At 42.6% G+C, this 26,194-nt stretch overlaps 1 protein-coding gene and 1 long non-coding RNA gene across 7 annotated transcripts in view; one reads left to right on the plus strand and one right to left on the minus strand.

The window, feature by feature from the left end:
- Positions 1-4,275: 4,275 nt before the first annotated feature.
- LOC143373877 (uncharacterized) lies at positions 4,276-11,502 on the plus strand. The gene is made up of 3 exons (XR_013086553.1): positions 4,276-4,555; positions 10,863-11,222; positions 11,400-11,502. It is a non-coding gene; the product is annotated as an uncharacterized LOC143373877 (long non-coding RNA).
- LOC143373780 (protein SCAI) overlaps positions 7,130-26,194 on the minus strand; it is a 30,257-nt gene continuing 11,192 nt past the window's right edge. For 3 of the 6 annotated variants that reach the window (XM_076821361.1, XM_076821335.1, XM_076821352.1), the window contains exons 2-4: positions 23,192-24,042; positions 15,386-15,799; positions 7,130-11,090 (exon numbers count right to left, since the gene is read on the minus strand). In XM_076821361.1, the coding sequence (XP_076677476.1) occupies positions 10,831-11,090; positions 15,386-15,799; positions 23,192-24,042 (1,525 nt within the window). In that variant the 3' untranslated portion in view covers positions 7,130-10,830. Of the gene's footprint in view, positions 11,227-15,385; positions 15,800-23,191; positions 24,043-26,194 lie in introns of all 6 variants that reach the window. The other 3 variants (XR_013086532.1, XM_076821370.1, XM_076821342.1) reach the window with 3 other exon arrangements.

The following is a 26,194-nucleotide window of genomic DNA, read 5'->3' on the forward strand; positions in this document are numbered from 1 at the left end:
TTATTATATGTGTTACGTTTGTACTATAGTTGCAACAAAATAATTCTAAACTATTTAAACATTTACTTGAGTGTTGCAGGAGCTTGGGGCAATACATACATCGCTATTTTTCATGAGCAGAAATTCGGACATTTAGAGCATTATATATTTAATTAGAAATTACTAATAGTTAACAATCCTGAAATATCTTTCTTAAATAGTTTTCGAATTGGTTGGTTTATTATTAAAGAATGAATCAATTACTCTGCAAATTTTGATCACAAACAAATTTTTTACACCTTCTTTATGACGAGTTATCTTTTAAATGAGCAGAAATTGGGAGATTCACCTTACTCTGTTTTATTTTTTTTATTGTTTGTATAAATTTGGAACAATTTAGAACAGATTTCGTATTTGGAATTGTAATGTGAGTGTTTCGACAGTGGACTTGGTTATGCGGGATGAGGTGATATTAATCTCTGCTTCTAGATCTGCTGTTCTACTTTGTAGACACTATGTGTGCATTTGGTATTTGAGATGTGATCTGAGTTTTAAGTGTGAATCGAGGGGAAGAGTTTCATCAATTTAGGAGAAAGATACTTGTACCCTTCTTCAGGCATCCTTGCTTAAGGGGACTAGGCAGTCGAAAAAAAATAAATTTTTTATTGCATTTTCCGAAAGTACTATCTTTTCTGAATAAAATGCAAAAATTGTAGATTTGGCAGCTAAGAACGTCAAGCGGCAACCTTCACCTTTGCCCAGAAACTTTAAACGCGTTTTTCTCGAATGTTTTTTTCTCTTCACCTTTTCCTAATTGTAAACAATTGGAGGTTCAGATCGACTTGGAAAAAATTACAGGATGTGTAAAACATGTGCCATTTCCAGCCAAACCTCTGATATGGTCGGTAAAAATTCGAGATTTTCATCAAAAAATTAAACAGTCACCGGATTTTAGTAGCGCACATACAACGAATTTTTTCTCGGAAAAATCGCCGTTCTGTCAGCCACCACTCGCATAATTTTGATTTAATTTTTGTTTCATAGGTTTGGCCGGAAACTATGAATCCAAAAAGCAAGAATCACACCTTTGAAATCGAATTGCGTCACATTTTAAAACCGATACTAAACCAAAACGACGGAAAAACATTAAAATGTTTACCCGTCTGCAGCGCCATTTTTAAAGCATATACATATTTCTTACCATTTATTTTTCAATCCGTATGGCAGTAATAAACCTTGGGTAAAATGACACATCTGGATGTGCTTTCATTTTTTTTACAAATAAATAAAAGACAGAGTCTCTTTTTCACGAAAAACGACTGTCTAGTCCCCTTAATTCGTACGATAAAGACGGTATTACTATTATTATTATTATTTGAGGTCAGTGTATGTGTTTTAAGGGTGGATTCGTGACGAGGCTTGGAATTCCTTCATCATGGGGTGCTTCGACGTGTCAGTAAAGGAATATTAACACTTTATCCCTACCTTCCTGAGAAGTAACTTTGAACTTGATGCCTGCAGCCGCATTATCTGTGTTTTGGTCGATACCTAAATACAGGACCTCGATCGTACAAAATTCTCACCATTCGAGGTGAAATCTCAACGTTTTCTTCAACCCTTCTATCTACACTATTATGTAAAGAGAGAGCCGATTTTTATGTTCGCGCAAAGCTCAAGACCCATTGAACTGATCCTCCTCAAATTTTAACACGTTACTCCAGGATACTCTAGGACGGACATAGGCTACGTAGCATGTCTAAAAAACGCGTTATTAAGGGTTTATGCCTAGTCAGCTTTCGAAAAAGAACTCGATTTTCGGGATTTTTTTGTGGAATATCTACTGTATATTTTTTTACAACTATTCGCTTATATTAAAAGTGCATATATGCAGCAACTCTCAGTAATTTTGTTGTAGAAAAATATTAAGAAATGAACGAATAACAGCCATTCTCACGGAAGCTGTTTTGATAAAGGCGCTGTGCGGTGAGCAAGTTTTCTCTGAGCCGGATCAGCTAAAATTAAAAATTCAAAAACATTCTGTTAATATATCGTTGAATTCAGTAGATGAACGAAGGCTTTTTCAAAAAGTTAATTTTTGACAAAATGGCAACGGTTTAACGCAGAACCACGCTTTTTCGATGTCTGAATTGTTCTCGTTAATTAAAAATAGAGTTTTTGTTAAAATAAACAATCCTTGGTTCATATACTAGTCTTTGGTATATAAAAGAAGTCCGCAAAAGTTTAGGCCAATCGATACAGTGGTTTCCGAAATATCTTGCTCACCGATATCAACACAGCTTTCGCGTGAATGGCTGTTATTCGTTAATTTTTTAATGTTTTTCTATAACAAAATTACTGAGAGTTGCTGCATATATGTGCTTCTAAAATAAGCGAATAGTTGTAATAAAATATACAGTAATTATTCCACACAAAAATCCTTGAAAATCGCGTTGTTTTTCGAAAGCTGACTAGGCATAATCCCTTAACATGGAACGAAGAAACGCCTGGTATGTGTTCCGCTGGAGGGAAAATAAATCTCCCAAATTTGGAGGGAACGTTATCTCTCTCGAAATATTATGAATAAATTCAGCTTCTTCTCTTTCAAAATACTTAATTTCCTTAAAAGATATTAATTCCAATAAGCATGGATCAACCACGCTAATATCTCGGGCGAAGCCGAGGCGAGGGACGCTAGTCTTACTGTATTTGAACCGTGTGGTTTGTTTTCTCCCAGTCACTTACAGCCTCCTTAAAACTCTTCAGTCTGTTGAACAATTCTATTGGCTTGCTCCAATCGGATTCCCCTCGCTCAGTTTACACAGAACTCAACCGGTACACTCTACAACGGATCCAAGGCGGCGGATGGGTTCCAAACGATTAAACGCGATCTCTTAGCCACCCTCGCAGCTTCCACTTATTCCCAGCACGATAAACAGCTCTCCGTACTGAAACACCCCCGACATCGTTGCACTGCGCCTCGAACGTCTAGATTCTTATTTCTAAATCTACCTAATCGCGTCTGGTGATTCGATGATGAAGACACAGTGTCCCGAATGTATTTTGCTCACTGTATCGCAGATGAAAGTCGTTCAATGAACCTAACGTAACAAACCAAAGTAATCCAAAGAGAGAGCGTAACGAGTAAGTGGAACGCGAGAAAGAGTCCTCCGCGTTTCACCCCCGCGTGCGCCATTAAGATCCTCTTGGAGGTGTCTTCGTGGTTGCGTCGGTGGAACTGCAGACCGAGAATGCCGGGGGATAAGTTAATCAAATGATATAATTGGAGATTCAAATTAACATTTCGAGGTGGTACAGACTCGTCGTGGTTCCGTGGGATTGTTGATCGACGGCTGGTTAATTATTAGAAATTATTCTAGGGAAAGCAACGGTACAAGCGAAGCGTCGTGTGTCGGCGTGGAGAGGTCCGTGGAGCTCGACGGTGCGGCCGGTGCAGCTGAAAGAAGATGGCTCGATGGGAGCACAAGGTTGACGTCGACGGTGTCGTTCGCCCGTGGAAAGAATCGGTTATCGTCGCACGAGGAATTAAGGGCGACAAAAGTACAGGATCTTTCATAACATACGGGCGTAGCTTTAGGGGTGAATACAGCGCGCGAGAAGAACTGACGAGGGAAGCTTATCCTTGATTACCTGGCGTTGGAACATATTCTGAACACAGGCATCTTTCTAAAAAGCCACAGGGAATCTTTGACGCCGCAGGTACTCATTGGGAAAAGTAACTGAATATGTTCACAGAATATTTCCCAGAAACGAAACTTTTCAGCCGCTACTTAAAAGTCACGGGAAGATTAACCCTCTCGCTGCGTATTTAAATTTTCCAACGATTCTTGAACAGTGTGAATTCTAGACGAATAAGAAATGTTTTTAATTTGCAACCTATGGTTACAGGTAGAACCGTCTCTGAGGGGCTAAAGAAATGGAATCCAAGAAATAAACAGTCGACCAGGTATATCGGAGAATATTGCCGAGCATCGCAGCACGAGAGAATACTTCTTCGCATTTTTTAATTGCGTGGAATGAAGTCGAATACCGCAGCGGAAGGGTTAACATAACGCCACTTTTCTATGATTGACCATCACTATCTAATCTCCCGTGGAAGATCTAAATTAAACTATATAGACGCACAGTACGCATTAAACGTGCTAAAGTATCTCTGTCCGCGAAGAGCAAGGATACCTGTAGCTCAGGAGCAAAGTTATACCAGGGGTGGGTGTTCCCATGGAACCCTATGTAATTCCTACGAACTTCCATCGTCATCTTTGCGTGCTGAATTCGCCCGAAAGCTTAACGTTCCCTGTATTATGAAACACCGTGTATAATTCAGCTGACGGCGGTGACAGATTCGTCGATTATGTCACGTCTTGGCACTCGACTGCGCAACGAGCACGCCGCGCCGCCGGGCGCAACAACGCGCCGTTCCCCAGCGATTCGCGTCTTCCCGTTGACGGGCGGAGTGAAGTCGCGGGGAACGATCATCGCAGGAGGTTTCAAGGCTCGCCAGGGTCGTGGTCTTTCCGCCCGGTCCAGGGTTCTCTCTGGTACACGGCGCGCCCATTGGGTGAGTCAGGTCGAGAGGCTTTGCTAGCGTTGCGTCGCTGGGGCTTGGTAGTTTCAGAGTTTCAGAATACGCTAGCTACGTTTGCTGACAATAGCGACGGTACTGGTGACGGCGCTGATGAATAGCAGTTATCTCTGCAGTTGGTTCGATGGGATGATAGTGTTTTGTGTACGCAGGGTGTGTCTTGTAGTGTGTGGGATTTACTTTAGGTACGAAGTCAGCATTTGAAGTTTGGTAGAAAGAGTTCGGGAGGTATGTCCTATTTGTAGGAGTAGATTTCGTAGTCATATATCTTCGGGAGCCACGGAAAAAACGGACCTCGGGTGACGGGATTCGAACCCACGATCTTCGGGTCCTCTGCGCTACTGGGCAGCCGCCTTACCAATGTCGCCAAAGTCGACTCCCCGAGGTCTCTTATTCCGGACTACCTCTTATAGAGATTCCTGATCCCATACATTTGACCTTGTTTATGAGTCAGGTTGAGCTCTGTGTTTATTCAAATTGTGATTGATTATTGCAGTGCGTGGTTAAATGGAGATCTTGGGACTCGACGTGTACCGTAGGTGTTTCGTTATTGGTGCTTTGGGTATTCTACGTTTTATTAGGATTTGGTGGAAATTCAGTTTAATTTTTCACAGAAGTTACTGTACGTCGTGAAGGAGGTGAACTCTTTCTCGTTATCTACAAATGCTGAATCCATCTCTGAGGCGGGTCCTACAATTTAAGGGACCCTCTGTGTATAGTTCTTGCTCAAAATTTTAGTAGTTCTACTGATGGTACCGCAGGTGCTACGGTCCAGGGAAAGTGAGAAACGCAGTGCGGTACTACTGTACGCTTTATCGCCAGTATTATTACTAGCTACGTACGAAGTGCATGTAATCTAGCTAATTATAGAGGTAGTAGACCACTGAGCAAGTCGCATCTATAGTCAACAGAGCTGCGAACAACTGTAGCACAACATTATCAAAGTAGTATAGTACTGTACCGAACAACTAACGAACATTATCAAACGATAATAATGTGACATGCGATACAGTAGCATATAAAGAACTGTGTCAGAGGGTGGAGTATCACAAAGGGCACAACCCCTGGAATCATCACGAAGTATTATATGTAGTAGCAGTAGTAACAGTAGCAGCCCCAGTATGATCACACGAATGAATCTCTGAAAGAGCTGTATTGCAACCCAATTACGGTACAGTGTATCACAAAGTGCATACAGTGCATCCTCAAAGCTTCCAGCACCGCTAGCCGCAACGTTAGCAAACCTCCCAAGGAATCGCCCCTCGTACACCGAGTGCATTCGATTTTCGTTCGCCAACCGCGTGCGCACAGTGAACGAGCCGGCCCATCTCTCGCGCACTCGGAGAGGTCGGTTACTTCGCTGTATAGTGCCTCCCTGAGAAATAGTGTCTAAGGGGAGAGTCACTCAAGTGGTGTGCAATGGATACCACTGGGGCAGAGATGGGCAAAAGTTTAATTTAAATTAAAATTTCGAATAACGAATAAAAGTTAAAAAAAAGTTAGTCGCTACGTGTCGAATAAAGTTAATATTTTTCAACTTTTATTCGATATTCGAAATTTGTATTTAAATAACATTTTTGCCCACCTCTACATTGAAATGGCAAATGTGATACAAATGTGCTTTCTTGCATACGACAGGTGCCATCTCGGACGCATGGAAATCAGAGGTTTATTAAGCAATTAGTCTCTTTCAAATAATGAACTCAATAGAAAATCTGATTAATGGCATTCATTGCGCATCTCTTGTAGATTAAAAAAAAAAAATTTTGTTCATTTCTCTGAACAAAACGGTGGTCCTAGAATCACGAGTGATCCGATCACGTTCGTTCCCAATCACGGTGATTTTTCACAGTGATCCGTGATTTTCGTGATCGCTTCTGATTGGTGCAGGCAGAACAGTGATTCGCGATTTTCGTGATCGCTTCTGATTGGTGGAGAGCCACATACCTAACCCCAATTTCTACTTTCTCTCGAAAGATTCTCAAGTCCTCACTGTTCTTATAGAATCTCAGTTGTATATTTTGAACCATTATAATCGCTCTTGATCTATTTAAATTAACGAGTATTTCTTCACTTTAGTTAAAAAGTGTACTGTACATGCAAATACTTTAGCCAATCAAATCAGTGCGTGCATACATTGACTATTCATGAATGAATATTCTATATATTCGCCGAATTAGCACGCTTTGACTGTAACACAAGCTATATTGAATGATTTTATAAAAAATAATTCAATCAAGATCAAGAATTACGATCACAGTAAACAATTGACTCGTGTTAAAAAAAAATCACAATCACGGTCGTGATTTAACTTCAATCACGGTCGTGATTTAACTTCAATCACGACCGTGATCGTGATTCAGCGATCACTGTGATAAATCACTGTTAGTGATTTAGCACTGCATCCCTAACCGTACGAGTGCTTCCGAGAATCAAGTGCACACGGTGTACAAGACACGACCGACGCGACCCCCCGCGGCACACCTCAGAGACCAGCCGCACAGAGAAACGATCGGTCGCGCGTGGGTGCTCTGATATCAGGACACGGTATCGGTATCTTCTCGTTTAATTCCGCTGGACATTATAAACAGTAAATATAGAATCATCTCTGAAGCATCGCGCACAGCGTATTATACACATACGTCTGAATCGCGTTCGAGGAGTCGTGACTTTTTATAAAACATAGAGAATGTACAGGTGTCCGGCGTGTTACATATAATACACTGTGCCGTCGCGCTAGTGATCTTCGCTATCTCGACGCGACAGATGTGTCTCGTCGACGGGAACGTTCGTACTGTTCGAGAGAACAACGCTATATCGACTCTGTGTCCCCATGGCCCTCCGCTTGCTTCTCCTTCCCTTCCTTCGTCCTTATCTTTTTTTTTTTTTTTTCTTACAAAGGCTAGGTTTTACATAAGTATTGTATATACACACGAACACAGTTGAACTCTTATTTCCCATCCTCCTTATCCTCTGATTTACCTCCTCTTCATTCTTCCCTCTTCCGCCATCTTTCACCTCGCTAGATCGCTACGCGCGCGGGGGAGCAGCTCCGTTCAATTCGGCGAATCGTCATCCGTGTATCGTCCATCGGACTCAATGGGAAAAGGTGGGGGGTGGAGGGGTGGAGGGGTGGAGGGGGCGCACGCTCGCCGAGCGCTCTACATTTTGCTTATAAATAAACGAGTCTCGGGTTCCGCCACTCTGACCGTTCGGAGAGCACCTAGCTGAAAAATAGAGGGGATGCGGGTGGCGCGGGGGGAAGTTGGAAAGAGCGAGTCAGGGGGGGGGGCGGAAGAAGACGCGGGCGAAGAAAACGACGGGAGGGGGGGCAGGTGCGTTTCGGATGATCGTTGGGCGAAGAGAGAATTGACGAGCACGAAGGATATAGAGCGATGGAGTGGGGTGTCGCGTGGGTGGGTGACGTTTGGCCGGTCACGAGCGGGAACGAGAGAGCAGGAGGATCTCGCGACGTCAACGAAAATAGAATCGAACGCGTGGCTGACGCGTTACAACGAAGTGCAGCGAAAGGAGGATCATCGTCATCGGGAGAGGGGAGAGGCGCGTTTGTGCCCAACGCGTTCCATGCTCGTTACGACGGTCGATTAAGCGCAGGGTGCGATGGTAACGGCGGTGGGATTTCAAATCGAACGAGGGATTGTGCTAGAGTACCTACTTCGAAGCTATAGCGTGACTGTTTATTTTTTTTTTTTTAGGAAATTTCGGTCTCGAGACCCGTCGAGTACTTGTGTATTTGCCTGAGCATCGAGGGGGTGGTAGGAGGTGCAGGTACACCGAGCAGCCGCGTGGTCCCTCGGTGCGCATGCGCGGAGGGAGATGAATAAGTTACCTAATATATGTTTTTGGAATTTCAGGGGAGTCGCCTGTGGAAACGTATTGAAAAATATTTTTTTAGTAGGAGAGCTTCTAATGTACCCTGAAAAATGTTTTTGGCTTTTACTAATACACTCGTTGGGGTACAAAAGGAATTTTGATTTATGGTTTCAGACGTGATGCAGTTTATAGGTGGCGCTATTAGGAGATGCTTAAACGGTGACCGCGATGCCTAAAGATTTAAGGGGCCATTCTGGTTAGACGGTTTGAAAAAATCGAGTTTCCTTTTAACATTTGTAGAAAGTACATATCCTTAAGAATGCTTTGTTAAATTTTCATGGAAAAATTCCAATTATTTTAGCTTCTACATAGGCATTTTGTAGGGAGCGCAGAGGCTCGGCATTTATAGATGAAAACTTTGAACGCGTTTTTCTCGAAACGTCATTTTTTCACATGGTACAGGTAAAATCTCGAAATCTATCGATCCGATTACTTTATAACTTGCACTGCTTATTCTGCACATCTATGACTCTGACAGGGATTACAACCAAGTAGTTTTATTCAGTCTAAGCTACTTTTAAAATCGAAAATAGCAAAGAAAACAAAGCCGGAAATACATTGAATTTTACATTTTGCCTGCATTTTGTAAATTTTAAAGATAAGTCATTAATTCTAGTTCGGACGATAGCGGCAGTCATACTGATCCAGAATCTGTTTGTATTTTTGGTTTCAGATAAGTTCAACAGCTGAAATCGCCTGGACGAGCGTGGCATGCATTTTTAACCATGCCATTAAAATCGCGTTCAAAAAGATTTTAAAAGCAATAACTTTATTACTTTTATATTTTTTATTTACCGTAGAAATGTATTTTAATCAATAGAAAAAAGTTTTATTCCATTACTATAATTCCTCCCTTCGCAATAAATTCCTGAAAATCGTGAATTTATCGGCGCGCTAACCAGAATGTCTCCTCAACGAGCCGATTAAAATAAAACTTGAGATAATTGATTTCTAGTTGGACCCGCTATTGCACCACCCTGTATCATAATTTTTTTAAATTCAGTATTTTCTAATCTGCACATTTTTGCGTAAAATGACCCTTTTTTGCACTATTTCGCTGAAATGTACACCGATCATCGTAGTTTCCGTGTTTTTAGTCGCGATAGAGGGTAATGCTAGAGCCAGTGATACATATTTTAAGAAATTTCTCTGATTTTTGAATTCAGCCGATCCTGTGAGTAAATTTCATGAAACGCTTAGGCATCCCATTTTGGCATCGCTGCACTAATTGTAAGCGCCACCTAAAAATGTATCTAGACCAGAAACACGAAACCAAATTTCTTGTTTGCACCCTACCTCGTTTATTAATAAAAGCCAAAAATATTTTTTAGGATATTATATAAGCACTTCGTGTAAAAAATTGATAAAAATCACTTATTCTTCGAGCGTTTCGACCGGAGGGTCTCAACGATTGCAATCCTCATAGAACGACTCCACTCTCCTCCCCACCTTTCGGTCGCGCATGCGCGTAGGGGATGCCACTACTGCTCGGTGCACACAGAATTCCCGAATCGAGGACTAATTCTAATCTCTAACGCTCTAATCTAAATTACCGGCGCACCCTGCGCGCTAATCCTAAACGGAACTCGAAGACGGTGCGGGTGAGGGCGATCGAGAGCGATCGAGAGCGTGCACGTAGCCTGTTATCCGAACCGAAACGACGCTAAAGCTTAAAGTCGTACAAAGCACCAGTGCGTACAAATCACTCATCGTCCACATGCAGCATCACAATAGTCTCCTCTCTTTCATACGTTAATAATATTACCATCGACGCGGTGACAGAATATATTATATATATTTTTTATGTATATATATATATATATATATATATATAGATTTCTTTTCTTTTATTTTTGTGTCTCGTTACTAGTCCGTAGCAAAAAACTGGCAGCGGTGTGTATGTGTGTCTGTGTGTCTGTCGCGGTTACATAGAACTGTTTTATTATTTTTTTTTTGCATTTTCATTTCTTTAGAGAACTCTGCCCGCGTTCACATCGTCCGTTCTCCTTTCTGCCCGCGGTATCGACGCGCTTCCCCCAGCGTCGCGGAGGGGGCGGCCGCGGGCGCCCCTGAACGCTAGGGGCGTTAATTACCCTGAGACGGCGTCGATTATTCGTATCGCGGCGGCCCTTCCTCCGTGCATCGTCGTCGGTTCGTTCACCACTCGAAACAAAAAGACGAAGGAACGATGAATAAAAGAAAAAAAAATATATATATATAGAAAAAAAAAACGGCGAGATGATCCTCGTGATCGAACGCGACGACGATCACAGCGCCGCGCCCGCGACACACGCTCCCGTTTACCTTCTGTCCACATCCCTTTCCTTTCTCACCGAGGACGCGGTCTTAGTGAGGTCTCAGCGTAACGATTTTATTGTTGCAATTGTAGTTACAGTAATCGTAATCGTCGTAGTCGTGGGCGTACGGCGGCAGCAGGGACGCCGACTCGACGGGCCCCGGGCAGGGAAGGTGCCTGGGTCAGGCGAGCTCGTTGCTGTCCGGGAAGTGGTCGCGACAGTCGAGGCAGGCGGCCAGGTCGAGCACCAGGTTGTGGAGGCTGGGATGCTCGAGGACGTCCGGCAGCGGTGGATGGCAACGGGGCCTCTGCTGTCGACCCCTGAACGACCGGTGCAGATTCAACACCACGTCGCAGAACACGTAGCGCACCAGCAACAGTCGTAGGAAATCGTCGCCGAAGAATTGCAACACGCTGGTCTCTGCGCGGACCGTAAAACGCTCGTCAGTCGAGGTGTCTCTTTGATTCTCATTTGCATTTTTATTGTTGCCTCTTTTTCGCCGCTTTTTATCGTTCTTTTCTTTTCTTTTTTTTTTCGTTTTTTTTTTTTTGGATTCATTATGGTCTCGATACTATTGGTACATATTCGCTTTTCGTATTTTTTGTTTGTTTTTACTTTCTGGTTTTCAGTTTGAGCAATTTTGACAAGTTCGAGCAATTTGCAGTCTGGCGGGCCCAGGTCGATCGGAACCGAGGACGTCAGTTCGAGAACGGTCGGCTCTGCTTTAGGGGGTGGCTTTGGGGCACGGTAACTTGGGTGGGATCGCGATTTCTAGTTTCCCTTAATTTTTTCAAGCTATGTGACCATCAATGCTGAACCCCGTGTTGTTTATATCACTAATTGTACGACTAACAATCCCCCATTTACGTTACAGAAAGCTGGACAAATTAGTTTCAAAATACATAAAAAGCGAAAGATGGCTCTCCGTGGTCACACCAATAACACAGTTCGACAGAATTTGACTTTTTTTGGACTTGTAACATTCAATAGCCGTTTCTTATAGGTTTTCGCGTGCTGAAAACGAATCCGCAAACAGTTTGTCGCCATCACCCTCAGTTTTGCAGAAATTCGATTTTGAAAAAAAAAGAAAATTTTCAACTTTGAACATCTTTTGTGTCGAAACGGTAATACTTATTCGGTTGCTCGTTGCGTCAAATTATTCTATGAACCCTCCCGAATGCAACGATATATGTTATTATTGCATTATGAACATTTAAATATGTTTAAACATCGATCAAAGGGAAAAGGAAATCCGAAATGCACCAATTTTTGCAGATATCTTGCTATATATTTTAAAAACTAAGGGTCTAGGAGAAAATCTGACCATTCCACGCGATGCAGCGGATAATTTTCCTTCGGAAAGCATCAACAGAAGCGGTAAGTCTCGTTTTGTTTTCAATACAGAAGCGAAATAGTTTGGCAAAACGTGCGGCGTCGACAGTGGTAGTTGCACGTTTTGCCAAACTATTTCGCTTCCGTATTGAAAACAAAACGAGACTTACCACTTCTGTTGACGCTTTCCGAAGGAAAATTATCCGCTGCATCGCGTGGAGTGGTCAGATTTTCTCCTAGACCCTTAGTTTTGGAAATAAATTGAAAGATATCTGCAAAAATGGGTGCATTTCGGGTGTCCTTCTCCCTTTGATCTCTGTTTAAACATATTTAAATGTTCATAACGAACTAATAACTTATACCGTTGTATTCGGGAGAGTTCATAGAATAATTTCACGCAACTAGATACCGAATAACTATTAGTATTTCGACACAAAAGATGTTTAAACTTGAAAATTTGTATTTTTTTTCAAAATCGAATTTCTCAAAAACTGAGGGTGATAGCGACAAACGGTTTGCGGATTCGTTTTCAGTGCGCGAAAACCTATAAGAAACGGCTATTGAATGTTACAAGTTCAGATAGTTGTCGCACTATGTACTTACAAATTGGTCACATTGGGTTCACTGCACCCCAACGGCATTTTTGGGTTACCATTTTCGAATCTTTGAATTTTTTAACTTTTCAGTGATAATTGTACATTCGTAATGCTCTAACAGTACTTTTCTAGAAATGTAAATCTTGAAATTGAGATGAAATTTGGAAATCGTAAAGGCGCGACATTTGAACTGGGAAACTTGGAGCGCGATACACCCCGTGCGACCACGAAGGTTTATCTAGGAGTCGAAGGACTATCACTGAACTAGCAACCCCCAAAAATAAGGTTCATCAATCCCACGAAATTCCTAAATTTCCATCTTCCGCGTCGAATTTACCCTCGCACCCTTCAACGCAAAGGGTGAAACGTGCCGTCGAGTCGGCCTCGATGCACCGGCGCAAGGGGGGTTAAGAAACTTCTCCGGGAGATTACGTAAGCGTTGATAACCCTTGTTCCAGATACGCCGTTGGAAAGGCGCGAGTCCCCTGGCGGGCTCGAAACTTCCGGAATGGAAGAAAGGCAAGGCCGAGCGCGCTGGTGGAATTCTCGGGACTGACGTCTACGGTTGCCGTCGCGCGGGGGCGCCGTACCGAATCCAGACGCATGGCAGACAAATTTGCATATTACTGTTGCTGCTGTTGTTGTTGTCTACACTCAGACCTGTTGTTCAAACTTTCCAGCCGTATTATCGTGTCGCCCCTCCCGCCCTCCCCAACCACCCACCTCCTTCCTCGATATATCGATTCGGTGAAACTTCCTTTCGCGACGGGCGAATTAAGCGTGTCGCTGGAGGGGACCAGCCGTTACCTTACGCCGCTTGGCTTACCACGCCTATCGGTCCCTCTGACAAAAGGAAGCCACTCGGTACGGTTGAAAACTCCCGCGACATATCGCTGTCGCGGGAGGGAGTGGAACAATAGCGGGAAGGCCCTTTGTGGCTCTAGACACTCTAGATCACGCGTCTAGGAGAGGCGGAGATTGCCGGTTCAGCGATAAACACGGGGCTGGATCTAGGCCAGCTCTGTTTATCGTTGCAACGCAATCGCGGGATCCCCATTCGTCGCCGAGGACCGAACTTTTCGGTCACTCTTCCGGGGTCAAGGATCGGCCAGCAGACATGGGCAGGTACACATTTTTGTGGGATAGGGGAGGAGGGAGGAATGATCTAAATGTTAATTGGCTTTAGTTCTTTTAGTATCATGGGTGAAACTGTTGCAACGTATTTGTTATAGAGTGGATGTGGCAATGTTTTGTGTGGGTAAGACTGTTTTGCTTCTGTGGGATAAAGTTAAGGGGTGTCCCTCGTGCGACGGTTGAAAAGAACTAAATTCTTCGGGAATTACAAAATTAAATGCTTGCAGTTCTATTTTATCACCTTTTAAGACTATAAAAAGAAATTGTTAGTCGAAGTATGCATTTATAGAGGAATAGGAGCATCGTGAAGAGAACAATATCCTTCCGGAGGCCGGACCTGATATCAGCAATTGTAGGTATCTCAAACACAAAATTTGATAAGATTGGTAATCTGTAGACGTGTGGCTGTCATCTGAACCAGTATAATGAAAAAATATTGGGAAACAAAGAAATGGCAACGTCTTAAACAAAATTCATCAATTGTAGCAAAAAAATTATGGTTCTGTTGACCATAGGAATCCAATTTTGCAAATATTTGCGAAATTTTGGTTCGTACGGTAAAGTAACGTCTACTGAGTATGCTTGATATAATTAAAGTGGATGGAGACTTTTGGTTTTTTGGCAATCAGGTCTGGCACCCGGAAGGATATTGTTTTCTTCACGTTGCTCCTATTCCGCTATAAATGGATATTTTTACTTATAATTTTTTTTTTATAATCTTATAATGCGATAGAATAAAGCTACAAACGTGCAAAATGATACGGGAAATACTTGTGTCTCTTTTTAATTCCTGAAAAATTAAGTTTCTTTCAGCCGTCACACTAGGAAGAGCCCAATGAAATTTATATGGTTGCTCTGGTGCAGGGTTGCCAGAAAAGGAGTGCAATCGTTACACGAGGAAACGTGGTAATACTATGTAGTCAAAGAGTTTAAGCGCAGCGGGTCAATCTGCGTAAGTCAATTGGTCTTTATCTGTTTTTTCCACGTTTGAAAGGGAAGGTATCTAATGTCTACGAAGGCCATAATCCGACCCAGGGAAGATCAATCTCCCGCTTGCGAAGCGTCCCACTATCACCGAGAAATACACTTTGGCTGTCGGGTGACCAGGTAATGTAGCTGCTCAATTAAAATCCTTCCATTACACTTAACAAACAAACTCCACAAAAAAGTCACCCCAATAATCGAGTCCAAGAAACCCCCGAATTCTACCACTGCCAAAACCAAAGATCCATCATCCCGCTGCGTCACGGTATCAGCATCCTCCGAGTCACCCGACATTTCGCCAGAATCAATAACCTGGCGGGTTCGAAAAACGGGACCCAGATGAAACCCGAGGCCAGCCCCTGATCTCGCGGCCGTCGGAGCCAAGAAAGTTTCACCGACACAGATCTATCCCCCTATCCTGCGCCCCCAGTTGATCGAATTAGAAAGCACAGAGTCCCCAGATCGCAGCTACGGGGATGTCCAACAACAACGAAAGAACAAAAAGAAGGAAAGAGAAAGAAAGAAACGGAAAAGAATAGCAAGGAAACTGTGGGCTCCCGAATCCTTACCGCATCTGGAGTGCATGACGAGCTGACAGGCCTCGATGAGGAACCGCTCGATGTAACGCTGGCACCGCTCCCAGTGGTGCACGGCCAGGCTCCCGATGTTGCATATAAGGCAGAAGGCGGCGAGGGGGGCGTGGAGGAACAGGGTGAACAGGCTGCCGCCGTGTCTGACGTCGCGCAGGGTCGGCGGCGTGTCCTGCGGCGACATCAGCACCATCAGCGGCTGGCCGAAGTAGCGCGGTATCTGCTGGAACACGAAGCTGTTGTCCGAGTCCACGACCACGAACAGCGGCTTCCTCGTGAACGGGTAGAGGTCACCCGGGTAGAGGCAGTGGGGCTCCTTGCCCCCCGTGGGCCTCTTCCCGTGTTCCGGGTCCCTCTTGCTGCACGTCGACACGCCGCCCAGGTCGTACCCCACTGAAACACCGCAAGTTTATCAACATCGTGCAATTCCGGTTTCGTTGCCGCGGTCGGCTGCCACGGGGCACGCTCGGCGGCCCCCCCTTGGCTTCGTTGGCTTTCCTAACTTCTCTGTTCCAGCTTTCGGTTAATTGGTCGATGGTGATTAGGGATTGTATTCTTTGGCGCCACTGCGATGTTGTTGAGTTTCATTCGTTCCGCTCTAGGTTTTTTTGGAGGATTGGAAATTTTGGAAGCAAGGAGAGGATTCCATCGGGTTCTTTTGGGGTGGTGGGTTGCGTAGACTTTGAGGTCTCGATTGTGGTTGAATTATGTCTAAAGTAGGGACCTACATTTGCATTATTTTGTTATATCACTTCACCATTTTTAACCGACTTTAAAATGTAGGAGGTTCTCAGTTAGATGTGTTTGTGTGTATGTATGTTAGTATGTGTTATGTTTGTCAGCGAATTTCTCCATAACTACTGGACCGATTTTCGCGAAACTTGTTGCATTTAGTTTAGTTTCGATCAACTTAGATGATGGAGAAAGAATTATCAAAATCGGTTCAGTAGTTTTGAAGTTACACTAAAAATAAAAATCTTCCGTTTCTAGCAGACGATTCTTTTTTTATGAGCAGCTCCTTTTGTAGGCCAGTCCATATTTTTTAAAATAAATGTAGTTATACAACTTAAATAACTAAAAAAAGAAAAAAATTAAATTTTAGAAAAATTATAACCGATTTAAAAAATAAAATAAAAATGCAGTGAAAAGTGAAAAATGAGTTTTTTTCTTATTTAATCTATGATTCTCAATTTTTTAAGACGGCGCCAGATTCACACAGTGCAAATGATGAGGCGCCGACATAAAAAATTTGAGAGTCATAGATCAAATGAGGAAAAAACTCATTTTTCACTTTTCAGTGCAATTTTATTTTTTTTTAAGTAGAATTTAATTTTTTTTAATTGAGCAATGAGGTCAAGAGTCCCCAAACATCATTCCAATTACATATTCTTCTATAACAATAAAGCCTATATCCCTATCTTCTATTCTTCTCGTCTCATTAAACATTTGGCTACAATTAAAACATCTTTTCGAGGGTACGAGTTAACACACTTTTTCGTCGTGAAACGTCAATATTCTTTCGATGGGTCTGTTTCCAACACAGTACGTCCCTATAAACAGTGGCGATCGGTCTGTTCACGCTCGGGCGAGCTGAAAACCGAGCTTCGTTTCGTCGAAACAATGAGAAGCCCGGCGTAGCGTGACGGTTTTCGGAGACGGCGCCTACTCGCTTCGAAATTGGCGAGCTACCAAAATCGCCCGCGTCATCCTTCGAAGATTTATTTCCGCGCGAACCAGATCGCCCGCGACATTGTAATTTGTATCGTACCCCGTGGAGCCAGAAGCCACCGATTTTAAAACCCACTTCCACGCTAGACAATCTCTATTCTACTGTCTGACCATTACTGACCCATTCTACTTAATCGCTGAACCACTAAATTCCTCAAGAAGCACATCGCTCTAATGTTCCACATCGGTTTATTTCCCTGTAAAAAAATCTAAGGGATACGTATCTTTTTATTTGCGCTTAATGTTAATTAAAGGGGGGGGGGGGTAGCTCGCATGGAAATTGAAAACTCTTCGTTTTATAGAGAGGATGGTTTACTTCAACAAAGTTTATAAACTTCGAATATCTAGCCAATGTGTTTTAGGAAAAATAGTATAAATGTACAAATATTAATTAGAGGGAGGAGAGAGTTATAATTGCATGTCTCTCATTTGAATAATTTAGGAAAGTTAGTTTGAGGAATCGACGGACTTTTCATCGCGGTCGGAGGTATCTAAACAACGAGAAATGTTTCGTTTTATCGAGCCTTCAGCGTCCTTTCTTTCTGTAAATGGGAATGTTTAATGTCCCTGTTTGGAATTGTGTCGCGCGGGTAACGAGGCTAAACGTTCATTGAAGAAGCTGCCACCTGGCCGGACGGATATCGACGGCGCGCCTCGTGTTTCGATATCGATTGCGAACTTAGAATCCACCAGCAGGTCGGAATCTCTATCGCGGAGTGACCTTGACACGGATGCGCTACTCTAGTTTCGTTGAAAGACCGTTTTCGCCTTCTCGACACGGCTGTAACCTTAGAGCTCTGAATAGCGGTCCCCTTTGGTGGTCAGCTGGTGAATTTTTTACCACCCTCGGCCTTCAATCTCCGTGAATTCCTCTTCTCTCTTTCCTCTTTTTTTTTTTTTTTTTGAAAGAGATTTCCCTTTATCCCGACGTTTGCAAATCATGTGCCACGAAACATCGGTTCTGTGCTAAAAAGAGGAGGGAAATCGAAACCAAGGAAAATCCAAATTTCACAGAATACCACTAATATAAGGTCGAATAAAAAAGTAATAATTTTTGTAGCTTCCTAATTTTTTGAGGAATTGCAAACTGTATACTTATCCTCCATTTCTAACACAGTATAGAAATCGTTTCTTAACTCGGAATCAGTAGAAAAATTCGCGGAAATCGGCTGGAAGTGAGGAAAATTGAAAATTTGAAACTGAAAATTTGGAAATTGGGATATTTGTCGTTTGAAAATTTGAATATTTGGTAATTTGGAAATTAGAATATTTGAATATTGGATATTTACAAATTTAAATATTTGAATATTTGAATAATTGAAAATTTGAAAATTTGAGAATTTGAAAATTTGAAAATTTGAAAATTTGAAAATTTGAAAATTTGAAAATTTGAAAATTTGAAAATTTGAAAATTTGAAAATTTGAAAATTTGAAAATTTGAAAATTTGAAAATTTGAAAATTTGAAAATTTGAAAATTTGAAAATTTGAAAATTTGAAAATTTGAAAATTTGAAAATTTGAAGATTTGAAGATTTGAACATTTGAAATTTTGGTAATTTGGAAATTTGGAAATTACAAATTAAGAAACTAAAGCAACACGAGACACGCGCACTTGTGCCACTGAGCATCGACACTTACCGCCAACTGATCAATGACATATCATGGTACTCGAATAACAGTGGAATAACGCGTAGAGGGATTACGAAACGTATAAAGTGTTTAAATAATTCATACGACTCGCGGGGCGGGTGATTCAGTATTAATTCAGCAGCGTGGATTGGAAAGCGGGGTATAACGTGTAAAATGGAGGACAGTGATTAGAGATTGGCTGGGGGATAGCGGTTGGACGCTGAGGCACGTGGAATATTAGGGAACCCGTCTAAACGACCTGGATTTTCTGTTTAGTTAATTCGGAGGCCAGTCCGATAAGGGTCATGGTCGCGGCCGGCATGCATCTCGCGAGATGACCCTCGAGATGTCTTCTTTCGATTCGCGTGAAAGTTTCACGAGGATGGGCACTAATTAAAGGCGAAAAAGAGAAACAGAAATACAACCGTGCGCCCTTCTTCCCACTTCGCGTCGGACACCTCTAGCGCTGCCACTGATCTTTTCGTGGGTCCAATTAAAGGGCAGGCGTTGCTTTCGCCAACGATTCGTTTCTGACGCTCGTATGCAGCTTCAGTGGCCTTGCAATGAAATTTTCTTCGAATTCGCGAGACTGTGTAATTCAGCCAGTTGTCAATTGAAATGCCAATTAAAGGCCAAAATGTAAATTTAAACAAAATATATTATTAATCTTCAACTATTAGTCAAATGTAAATTTTAAACTGCTTTTCCTGCAAAATTTACATTTTTGAGTTGTGGCGTTATCAATGGCAAGTGGTAAGCAATATGAAAATGGTAAAAAATGTATCTTTTTGAGTGTTAGTAGGGGGGCTAATTTTTTTTTAGAAAAGGTGTGTTATTATTCTATTAAGAAGTTGGAGTACCTTTTCCCTGTTTACTGTCTACGAAATTGCGATAGCTTACCTACTGATTCTAGCGGTCTTCTCTTTATCAGAAGCTCTGCAGCTTGTTGGTTACGGAAGGAGCAAAAGTAGCGCCAAGCTTTCTAAAAATACTTCGTACATACAAGATCTATGGTCAAACCGTCAAGCCCATATCACAGCGAATTTCGTGTAGCTTCTATTTATCAACCTATAGTAATGGCGTCTAACACGAGCTAGTCTAAATAACGAGTAACCTAAGCAAAGAGTGACTAAAGTGAAACATATTTCAAGCTCCCCAAGGAAGAAGCACCCTAAAACATCCCCCAAGAATCCTTATACTTCGATCCTCCTCACGCACCCTTTCGCAGAGAACAAACTCAAGCTCCCAACCCTTCAGGATGTCGGCCACGTTGGCTTAAAGAAAATCAAAACAACTGTAATCGCGAAATTCACCTCCTTCGCCCATTCCCTCGCCCAATCAAACCGAGAAACACTTTCCAGTCTTCTCGGGGGTTTATGTAATCATATATCTAGAGGGGGCGGGGGTCAAGAAGTCAGGGGTGTCGAAAAGTCTTCGGTTCAGTCGCTCATCAACGACGCAAGCTCGCGGTATGTCCACGAAGCCCTTGGTCGAATGCGAGAAAGGCGATAGTCCGATTCCCCTGATCTAATTAGCCGGAGATCCTGGGGCCACGCGTTTACTGGATACGCGCTCTGGTTTGCGTATAGGGTGCGCTAAGATTAATGGTCCATACCTTGGATATCTGTGTGCAGAGCCGCGCGACTGACACGCGTCATGCTTCTTGCTTGTTTCTAGTTGGAAACAAAAGAAATGACGGAGGAAGAAGCTGTATGCTTTACAGAACGCTACCTCCAAATGCAATGATGCATGTGCAAAATGTGCAACTGCACCTTGGTTTTAAATGGATCCATATAGGGTAAACGCACCAATAAATGAACACTTAAGGCTAATGAATGAACACTTTTATAAAATTATATTTGCAGCGCGATGGATTCTACGTGCTGCAAAAATTGTTTGGATATGAAGCAAGAAAGTAAAAGAAGTCTCTAATTAATTACTTGCATATTTTAATAACTTATTTTACTCATTTTAATATAAAATGTCCATTCACTGGTACGTGTTCATTTACTGGCACATCCACCCTACTCGTTGTTTAAGATACATACGATCCTCTCCGAAAGCACCCTGATCTGTTGCACTTTTTGCAAATTTCTCAACATCAGTACTCGAGCACATAACGTTTCTCTACTTTTCATTTTATGGAATTGATCAGTGTGAATTCTCAAGGGTTTACATAATTGACCCTCCTCGACTTTCTACGTATAAATGTATTAGGGTAATGAGGATCAGGGTAATTCCAGAACCTTAAAGCACCGAGGTCGGAAAAGTATGCTAAACACGTCCCTGAGCCTTCACTTGTCGGCAAGAATATAAGTACATACTACCATTACTCTGGTAGGCATAGTATTACCATCGCTATTCCTCTGCAAGGCATGTCGCTGTACTTCTGAAACGCATAGTACCCAAAGTTTGGCTCATCAATTTTGCAACACCCTGTATACGGAGTACACGTAACAACAATGTTCGCGACACGGCTTATCCGTTGACGGGCTGTTCCGATTCAGGGGACACGGGAGGAAAGCCCGTCGCCCCCCTCAGATCGACGACCAAAGCGACGGATCACCAGCGACCGAGGAAACTGACCGAAAACACCGACACGCGTTCGTCTTCGGCTTCGTCGAGCGGGTGATTCGCTTTAACCGCGCATCGGGCCAGCCACTGCTGCGATAAGTAATTTTTGTGGCCGATCGGAGACACCAGACTCTGGCTATTGGTTTTTTTATTTTTTTTTATTATTTTTTTTTGGAGCTTCGCGAATTATTTTCGCCGGCAAAAACGACGGCTTTGACTATGACGTCGGGAGCTCTGGAGGGCTCGACGCTTTGAAGTTCGTGGAAATCGATTCGACGTGGCGATTTATGGGTTTTGGATGTGGGTGACGAAACTGGGCTGTGATCTGTATGTGTGTTGTCTCTTTCAGTGGGGATGTAGTGGTTACTTGTAGTTGGATACTTTTGTAGATTCAAGAGGACAGTTTTAAAAATGTTTGAAGGTGACGGAGAGTGTGAAATTCAGTAGCTAGAAAATAATTTTGAACGATTATATGAGCCCTTTGCAAGTAATCCTCTGTTAAAAGAAATCTCTGAATTAAGGGGTTGGAGTACTGTAAAACGGTCGAGAAATCGTGATTTTTTCCCGCTCGAATGTTAGTTTAAAATCTTCAGAATGACATGCAAAAGGTTTGAAGTATAAATGTAACTTAGTTTTGGAGATAGGGAGCCGAAAGCACACTCGAATGTCTGCGCGTTGAACGATACTTTTCAAAACGGTGTACATGATTTCTGAATCTGTATTGATGCAATTGCGACCAAATTTTGCAGACACCTTTGTTGCTACATTCTCTAAGCATTAACGGACCGTTTTTTGAAAATTCCTCTTTTTTTACGGGAGGTACAGACGAATCGACCGGAACGTCGGCATCCTTTACTTCAACACGCTGTTATTCAGCGAATTTTCAAAATATTAAAAAAAGGGTCCGTTAATGCTTAGGAATAACATTATACTTAATAGATAACTTTTGTGTTTTTGTTTTAGACAATCCAAATGTTAGTTAGGAGGTACACCGTTTAAGAAAGACCATCAGTTCGGAGCCACCTCGTGACATATATATATAATCAAATAAATGGGCTGGGGCTTAGAAACCTTTTCTTGTTGGACTAATCCACAGAATTTCACAATTCAGAATTGCACTATTCAGAATTTCCCAATTCAGAATTTCACAATTCAGAATTTCACAATTCAGAATTTCACAATTCAGAATTTCACTACTCAGAATTTCACAATTCAGAATTTCACAATTCAGAATTGCACTATTCAGAATTTCACAATTCAGAATTTCAAAATTCAGAATTTCACAATTCAGAATTTCACAATTCAGAATTTCACAATTCAGAATTTCACAAATATCATCTCCCTAATATTAACACCGACTTAGGTACCTAGCTACTCTTTAAATATCTAGATACTGTGAAATTTCAAGGAAACTTAATTCTCACTCCCTGTCATCTCCTACTCCCTACACTTTCTCTTTAGAAACCCTAAATATAGCAACTATACAATAGTCCAGCGCCTCCTTTAACAAGCACCCTCGCCCGTGAACAGCAAAATGCTAGCGCATAGAGCAAAAACGCGACAAAAGCTCGCGCGGATAATACCAGCTCCCATCGCGGGACAAGTACAGTTAGTGGAACGGATATAACACCTACGCGCACTTGCTACATCCTTAAAAGATACAAGGCTTCAAGCACTAACATCCTCAGCCACTGTAAAATACCAAATGCACCCCCTACATTCGACCCTACCGCCCCTAACACCCCGCTACCAGTTTCACGCCACTATATCCGTTCCACGAGCGGCGCGCACAGCCAAACAACTCAGCCAAGGCTCTAGCGAAGCGTCCGTATCCGACCAAAGGGAAACACTCACTTTCTTCCGGGTGCTTGACGGTGGAGAAGCATCCGTCCGCGGACAGGTAGAGGAGCAGCGCGCCGTTCACCGGCAGCTCCTTGAAGCCGCTGGCGAGGAACACCTGCACCTGGCTGTAGGTGGGCTTGTACAGCAGATACTTGTGGGGGTTGTCGCGCCTGGGCGCCCCGTTCTCCGCGCCGGGGTACGGGCCGGGCCTGAACGGCATCCTGCCCGCCGGCGAGGCGTCGTGCAGGTGATTGGGATCGTCGCGGGGCTCCCTCTCGAGTGTCTGCAGCATCCTGAACATGTCCATCGACAACTCACTGAACTTCACCTGGTCGGCGCAGTTGCCGACTATCAGGATCTCCTGCAGCGATAGGCACATGGGTGGCGTACGTTCGACGGGCGGCGAGGTCTGCGGGCCGAGCCTGTGGGTGAGTATCACGGGATTCGAGTCCGAGTGCACCACCCCGACCGCCGACTCGGCCTTCACGAACGCCTTGATCTCGTCCAGCACCAGGTTCCACTCCAGCTGATCGTCCGGCTCGTAGGTGCTGGTGTAGTCGGCGATCTGGGCGTCCAGCTCCTGCACCAGCTCCCGCACAAGCTTCATGCGGTTCAGCAGCAGGCACACCACGATGAAGCGGGCGTAGTACCTGAGCTTCTTCACCATCAGGTCGCTCCTGTCCTCCTTGGCCGCGCGGCTGTAGTACGCGCGGCCCCTGATCGCCGCGTAGAACGAGTAGGCCTCGTGAAGGTAGCTGGTCTCGCTGGTGCGCAGGTAGTAGTGGTAGTAGAGCTGGCCGATCTTGCTGGCTATCTCGCCGATCTGCCACCTCTTCAGGCCGTACTTGGTGTCCAGTATCGTCCTGCAACAGGGAGCAGAGGGAGGGTTATACGGGTGCTTCGTTGAGAACACGCTTTCATGAGTGACAGCGTGGCGTGGGTGTAGGGGAGACCGGGGCTGGTAGGCCAGTTTTTCAGTTTTTGATTTTTAATAAATTATGTATCATATCAGTTAAAATATCATTAAACCGGTTAGTATATTTGACAGGGCATACATTTGTATGCTCCCTAAGTTCGTTTTTGTCGTTGCTAAATAGGCATGTTACTCACTTTTGAGCAGACAATTAGTGTATAGTTTATAGTATTTACTCGGTTACGTGTTACCTCTAGAATCGTAATTGATCAGACTCTGTCATTCCTACTGATTATGTGTAGTTTGTATGCTATGGGTATTCCCGTTTATTAATAAATAATAATAATAATAATAATAAATTAAAGTATTACAGTAGACTCAATGTGACAAGAATTAAGGTGTTTTAATGTTTTTATAACACCTTGCATGCTGGTCAACCAGCCCCATGATCGGGGTTGGTTGACTCACAGTATGGGGTAGGTTGACTATAGGTACAATCAGTTAAGAAAATGTTATTAGTAATTTATCTCAGTGGTAATAAAATAACACAATGTTCTTTCATATTTTAATGATGAATTGAATTTTTTTCAACCGAAACATAAATTATAATGTACTTATAACATAGTGAAATTTAAACAAAAAAGAAAAATCGCTTTCTGAATAACGAAATAACAATTTAAAACTTATTAACGTTATTAGTCAACTTATTCAATTATTCATGTATAAACAAAAATACTATGTCAATAGATCGTCTAATAAACAAACTTTAAAATAGTCCCTTAACATTTATTCTATTGCAACTATATAGAGCGTGAGAAAATAAAATCTTTAAGAAAAGATATTTACTTACGTAGTCAATTTTTCAACAAACGCTGATAACTCTCAAGAAAGTTAGAAAGAAGTCACTTCTACAGTGAATCTTTCCGCAGTAGAGCATATGTCGGTGCAGAGTTATTAACAATTAGTCAACCAACCCCTTGAGACAACCTGCCCCGGTCTCTCCTACCAAGCGCTGGCCAGGCTAGTAGGGTCTTGAAAGGAGGCAGAGTTGGGCATTAGCTAAATAAAAAATTATTTAAATAACGAATCAAATAAAAGTTACTTTAACTTTAGATTATCTGACGAATTAATCTTTTCACTCGACAATAAGTTTTTTTTCAACTTTTATTCGTTATTCGATATTTTTATTTAAATGAAATTTTTGCCCATCTCTGAGTGGAGGCTTGGGAAATGGGAACGGTTCGGTTGCGAGGTAATGTTTGGGTTGATAGGCATGCACGTTGGGAGCTTCACTGATGCTTGGTGCACCTGTGGGTGGATCTGGCACTGTGAGCTATATTTAATTAATATTTGGAGATCTGAAGGTGAGTTTCTTTTCTGTGATATCTTTGGATCATTTTGATTTTTGGATATGTTATAGAGGACCGAAGAATAAGAAATACGTGTTTTTTATTTTTCCCCGTTTTCATATTTGTGGGTGAAAAAGTTAGGGTTGAAAGTTAGGGTTGAAAAATCATTTTTGTGGAATATCTCGAGAACTATTAGAGATAGGGGAATAGTGTCAATGGACGAATTTTGTGTCTTTGAATGCGAAATACGACTGACTCACCAGATTTTCAAAAATCCACAAAAATGATTTTTCAACCCCAACTTTGAACGCAGTTTTCACCCCCCAAATATGAAAACGGGGAAAAATAAAAAAACACGTATTTCTTATTTTTCGGTCCTCTATAACATATCCAAAAATCAAAACGATCGGAGGCGGACACCTAAAATACTCTCCTTGTCAGTGCTAGGACATACATTTCTTCGTGTCTAGCTTCTTCATTCACATCATTTTGACTATCACCTATGAAGCAGTATCCGTAGACTTTTGCAAGCTTGCAAGGGAAAGCCAATAGCGTTAATCTCCATCTAGTCTATAGTGCCAGTCGAATCTGAGGAATCGGTTCGATGATATCGCTTTGCCAGGTGCAAAAATAGCGCAGCCTTTGTCGCCAGAAATTTAATTCCGTTTTGTTTCATTCTTTAAGCACGTGGAAACGCAGCGCAACGTAGGCTCGCGTTGGCATTGTCGTTTGCAAGAAATCGCAGAAAGGGAA

Source organism: Andrena cerasifolii, chromosome 1 (assembly GCF_050908995.1).
Source record: "Andrena cerasifolii isolate SP2316 chromosome 1, iyAndCera1_principal, whole genome shotgun sequence".
Lineage (NCBI taxonomy): Eukaryota > Metazoa > Arthropoda > Insecta > Hymenoptera > Andrenidae > Andrena > Andrena cerasifolii.